The 6000-nt window shown below is 49.8% G+C and overlaps 1 protein-coding gene across 1 annotated transcript in view; it reads left to right on the top strand.

The window, feature by feature from the left end:
- Positions 1 to 3929: 3929 nt before the first annotated feature.
- The window catches only part of LOC123445268 (MADS-box transcription factor 51-like), a 40679-nt gene continuing 38608 nt past the window's right edge, over positions 3930 to 6000 (top strand). Inside the window, exon 1 of the mRNA XM_045122232.1 lies at positions 3930 to 4483. Within this exon, the coding sequence (XP_044978167.1) occupies positions 4299 to 4483 (185 nt within the window). The 5' untranslated portion in view covers positions 3930 to 4298. The remainder of the gene's footprint in view (positions 4484 to 6000) is intronic.

Genomic DNA, 6000 nt, shown 5'->3' with positions numbered 1-6000 from the left:
CGAATTTTTTTGTGAATTCTTGCTTGTTTCTCATATCATTCCTCATCTCTTTGCAACCTTCAAGGATCGTTGGTTTCATTCGTTTGTCAAAGAAGCGATTAAGTTTTTACCTCTTGTTCTTTCTCATCCTCTCCCCCTTTAATTCTTGGATCTCAGGGCGAGATCCTCTTGTAGCGTAGGAGAGTTGTGATAGCCCGAGACCGACGTTCCAGAAGATTCCCCTTCTATTCCATTTTCGTCGTGTGTCTATTTTCTTTTGTCGCATCATCATCGCATCGTGCGCATCATCAGCATTGCATCGGCATCCCGTTGCCACAGTTTTCAAAAAACTTGCATACGTTAGTAGTTGCCGGTTCTCGTCGTTGTCCGTTCTGAGTCCGACCGCACACGCACGCGCCCGCGGCATCGTCAAACCTGTTTTCAAAAGTGTGTGTAAAATATTCTCTGTTTGATCGAAACTTAGCGTGCGGTCTTAATTGGTTGTGGCTAGGCCGCCTGTTAAATTTCATCGCAATCGGAGTCCGTCTGGTACCCGAACGATCGACCGTAGCGGCACCGTATTCGGTTTATCGTCGGACGTTTGTCGGTGTTTTAAAATAGATGTAGGGCTGCCCATTTTCCCTCTCATCTCCGCCTAGCCTCTCTACACAATGCACCGACCCTACGCGTAGCCTAGTCCGGGAACCTCCCGAAACCCGAACCGAAGGCTCGTGACCGTTGGGTCCAGATCAACCCCGTTTTACCGCAAACCATCATCGGTTTGTCCATTGAACTTCATAATCTATTATCCCGACCGTCCAATTTAATTGAAGGATCCTAACCCTAATCTATTTCGCTATATATTGACCACCTAGTCTAACCCTAGACAAATCCCTAGAAATTCCCCCCTGTCCAATCGGCGCCGCCACCCACTTCCGGTCTCCTCCTTCCTCGGGATCGAATCCCGCAGCCGACCAACTCCATCCTCTTGGCTAGTGGATTAGCTCGCCATAGCATCATCTGGACGTGTCCACTTCCCCATCTCCCCGCTCTTTAGACGCGTCGCGTCCATGAACTCCAGCCTCGAGCTCCTGCCACGGAGCCCCGTCTCCCTGCACGGGACCTTCCCCTCGGCCTCGACCCCATCTCCACCAGGCCAGGACTCCGCGTCCCTCCGGTCCCCTTCACCTTGTTTCCCTCTCCCCCTGTTATCCCCTCTCAGGTCTCTCTCTCTCTCTCTCTCTGATTTTTGCAGCTACAGGAGCGCAACGGGGCATGGCCAGGCCGCGTCTTCGTCGGAGCCCCGTGTCACCGGTGCCCAGCAGGTCGTCCTCCCTCCCCATCTCTCTTTCCTTTCCTCCTTCTCCTTCCTCCTCTAACCCCTCTCCATCTCTGGTTCTTTCTTCTCTGTGAGGGACCGATGAGATCTCACCCGCAGGAGCTCAAACCCCCCCTCGGATCGACCTTCTACGACCGAAACCGGAGCTGCCAGGGCCTGCCGGACCTCGACCCCCCTCCAACCGCGCCATCCCCGACCGGTCCTCGCACGCAGCAGGTCCAAAGCCACTACCTTCGCCATGTTCAGTTAACTGTCCCTGTGCGCGTGTGTTCATGGGGAAGAAGACTAGTACGTTTCTTATTTGTAGGACTCGCCTGCTAGTATATCACTCGAGCACCACACGGAGTTGGCTAGCACCATTCTGTTTCATCCCAGAGGTCTGGGGTTCGAATACCAGATTTTCCAATTGTTTTTGCCCTGTATCTATTGATCTGCACCCTGTCGAAGAGCTCTACTTCTGTTTAGAATCCTTTGCTATAGCAAAACAGATTGCTAGCAGAGTTGGCTAGCGCAGCCGCTCTGGTTCCAAGGGGGTCCTGGGTTCAAATCCCAGTTGGCCCATATTGTTGTTTTCCTGGGTTCGATGCCTTGCAGATGATGTAATAATGAATGCAACAAAATAAAAATTACCGCATCGACAACGAAATACATGGAATGCAACTAGAGAATCTGTCTCGGGTTGTTACACCGTCCCATGTCACAGAGTATGTTTTTGCCATCAACTGCTGATGCAAAAGTGGTCTTTGCCGTCAGCCCCGACGAAAAGATGACAACACAATTTCCACATACGACGAATTTCCTGATTTTCGTAGTGAACATGTGCACAACTGTTGGATCAAAGGCTGGTGGAACATTGGATGCACACATCAATTTAATTTGAACGTGATTGTAATTACCACGGGATTTGTGATTTGAAGAAACTAATACCGGATTTTAAGTAACTGACCAGTTTCAAGAAATGAATTATATACTCTCTAAAAAGAACTAATCTAGCGTAATGGGTATCCGTGTAATGCGTTTTTCTTCCTTCTTAAGGAAAAATAATTCTCAATGTCCCTTCAAATTGCATCCAACATAAATCAAACGTGTTTCAACCTAAAGAAAATGTGTTCCTAGTTAGCAGTTTTTCTCCAGCATACCAAATATATGTTTCCGTCGACAGAAATTTGCCTCCGTATATATCAAAAATTGCTTTCATATGCTGAATGGAATTTTATTTCCATGTTGAAAGAAAATAAATTTGCTTCCATCCTTATTTAGAAATAACAATGCATTCATACATTCACATTAAATGCTTCTCGTAATTTATATATTTGCTTCAATCAGCCAGAGTGAATCACGATGGCTGCCGCTTTTGTTTATCAAGACAAGTGCGCGGATGTGGGCTATTACAGCCGCCTCTCATGGCTTTGAATGGACGACCTCTGCTTCCTGCTAGGGATTGGAAAGGCAAAGAATGCAGAGGAAAGGGAGGCAGAGGGGCGGCGGAGGGATCCCGAGCATGGGCGAATTATGGATCAGCTTTGAACCGTGATTGCATGATGGGTGATGGGCAACTTTCTTCCTTGGTTAAAGGGCGCACAGAGTGAAGGAAGGGAGATGTTCTCAGCCATACGATGGAAACAAATCGATTGTACATGATTGGTTTGAACTTTGATGAAGGGCAAAAAGACGGATGAGGAAAATTGTTTCCCTTTGTTAAAGACCATACACATTTATCTCTATCCTTTTTTCCTCTTTGCTGGTATCTCTCTCGTACCATAGTAACACACAAATCTTATTATTCTTGCCAAGATTTGTCAAATCGCCTCTCAAGCTCCTTCTAAACCTGGTACTCCCCCACCCTCGTGATTTTTTTCTTTTGCAACAGTAATACTCCCTCCGTCCCAAAATAATTGTCCTAAGCTTAGAACAATTTTGTATTAGAGCTAGTACATAGTCAAGATAGTTATTTTGGGACGGAGGAGTATTAAAGTTTACATTCACATTACACAATCCGGCAATTTTCGTATATAGAGGGGTACTGCCCAGCCAAGAATTGCAACTCACATTCACATTAGACCAAAATATAGTACTCGTATCCATTCATTCACGTTTCGATACTCCTACGGTTTTTTCTCTTTATGCGTTTTGCAATCTTCAAATGGAAGAGGCAGGCACCATGTGTCGTGTGGTTAGCGGTAGAGCCGTTAATCTTGGTAGCAAAATTCCCCTGCTTTCACAACCAGTCACCATCTCAACATGAGGAGATGCAGCCAAGGAGGAGGGGCGCGGGCCCATCGCGCTGTCGGGCATGCAAGCGGCCACACAGACAGCAGCCCTTGCCTTTCACGGTATCCTTATCCTTGCGAAATTTAACCACTTTCGGCTCATTTCATTGGTCCTCACCCGTGCCCACACTCGCCACAGGCTGATATTTCGTGTGCCGTACTACGTCCTAGCTGGAGCCCTCCGCTCCCACACACACGTTGTTTTTTCACAGCGTGGATAAGGACGGGATGAGTCAGCGCGGAGCTGTGCAGGGGCCGCGCGCCTCGGCTGCGCGTCCCTGTTTATTTGAAAAAGGCCGGTGCCAAACCGGAGCTCTCCAGTCTCCTCTATTATAAGCAAAACAATGGGCTCGTGCATTCTCTGGGTCGCCGTCGACTCCACGTTTTATCTGCTGCTGCACACCAAAGCATGAGTGACTGGTGGAGTGGATCAAGGAAGAAAGCACTGTACCACTAGCAGTAAGAACTAAGAAGAGAGCTTGCCCAGCGGAAGAAACCGACCAAGGAGCGGCAGAGAATGCGGCCAAGAGCGCGCCGTGTCCGAGCTGTACGGTGATCCGTCAGCCCACCCGCCCCTCTCGCCCACTCCCCTGAGCCGGAGGAGCCCCCCCATCTCTGCACTCCCTGATTCCCTTCCAACGACCGAAAAAAGGAGAAAGAGACGAGCGACGGCCGGAGGAGAAGAAGGAGGCTAGCTTTTCCGGCGGGCGATGGCGCGGCGCGGGCGGGTTGAGCTGCGGCGGATCGAGGACCGGACGAGCCGGCAGGTGCGCTTCTCCAAGCGCCGCTCGGGGCTCTTCAAGAAGGCGTTCGAGCTGTCGGTCCTCTGCGACGCCGAGGTCGCGCTGCTCGTCTTCTCCCCCGCCGGCAGGCTCTACGAGTACGCCTCCTCCAGGTAGGTGCATGCTCTCCCCTCGCCAACCCCCCGCACTCTGTTTACCCGCTCCAGTTACTTGCTCCTCTCCTCTGCAAGTATTGCTCGAATTCGCCCAGTACCAGGAATTAGGATTGCTAGATTCGCTCCGATTCAATGTTTGAATTATTTTCTCCCCTTGGTTCTCGTAACCGGTAAATCAAGGCTGCTCTGCGCGCGCGCGCGCCTACCATTGCACGAACCTGCTTATTATTGTCACGGCCAACTTGCATAAGCATGAGCAGAGCAGGAGCTCTGCTTTTTAGATGGTGATGGTAATATTTTGCTTCGTTCGGGAGAAAACTAAGTGCGGTCTTGTACTCACTGCTCCATGGAAGCTTCTCTAGTGGCGTTGACCGTATTGTTCCGCGTAGCACAGGGGACAGCAAGGACGCTTGAGCCCGTTGGCTTTCGCATAGGGGACAGTAAAAAAATAAGGATGTGTTTAGTGTTTTTTTTTCTTCTACTTCAATTCAAAGGACGTGTTTAGTTGAGTTGTGGATTTTGTGAGAAAGATGCTGTGAGGTAAGAATGAATTATGGCAAAAAGTGGAAGTTGTATGGTTTTGTTTCAAAATCGATGATTACCTTTGGCCTCTGCATCTACTGATGCACTTTTACTACATTATTCAACATAACCTAATAAAAAACATGGACCAACCTTAAGTAATTTTGATGGTCGTTCCTCCTACAAGCTTGATGGTGTGCTCTAACGTCACATCAACATATACCATCTAATCCGACCTCATCAAGCCGCCCACAGGTAAGGAAAGAGCACCAACATGTCTAACAAATCCTCTACGTGCACCGCATGCACACGCTCTAGAATTAGCCATAATCACCTTACACTCTCCAGATTCAGGAGCGATTAATGCATTCACCTTGCCAGGCCATTCCATCGTCAACGCCGCCATAACGCTAGACAACGCCACTTTTCTGTTCACGTCCATCAACATGTGTCCATCACCGAGAGTTTGTTGTGCCACGTCGTCGAGGCCCGTCGTCATCGTTGCAGTAGATGCAACACCACTCTGCCTTTTGTTCCCTCGAGGCAGCACCTGCTCCAAAACTATGGCTCGGGAGGGAGAACGTCACTGATGGCATCGCCATCGTTCGATTCGGGAGACTTAGATCTAGGGTTTTCCTAGGAGCAGACAAAACAAGGCGATGATGATTGCAACCATTGACGACGTCCAAGATGCCGCCATCGTCCACCATGACTGAGGTCGTTGAGCCCTCTATGCACTGTCGACGGGCCACGGGTAAAACCAATGACGGACCTAGGTGAGGACCTGATCCACGGTCGCTATCACACCCTCCCTTGTTAGAAAACCACGTGGACTCCCGCGGGGCATAGAGGCGAGCGTCGCCGCCACACGATCAAGGAAACACCACACCGGCCGTTGTGCACAAACTCCCATCTGGACACGCCCCATCTGCAACAGGAGGTCATCGCCGCGTCCATACACCCTGGCCCCTTCGACGTCGGGCCTGCATCCA

The sequence above is a fragment of the Hordeum vulgare genome, chromosome 3H (genome assembly GCF_904849725.1).
Source record: "Hordeum vulgare subsp. vulgare chromosome 3H, MorexV3_pseudomolecules_assembly, whole genome shotgun sequence".
Classification (NCBI taxonomy): Eukaryota; Viridiplantae; Streptophyta; class Magnoliopsida; order Poales; family Poaceae; genus Hordeum; species Hordeum vulgare.
This window is presented reverse-complemented; position numbering and strand designations above follow the sequence as displayed.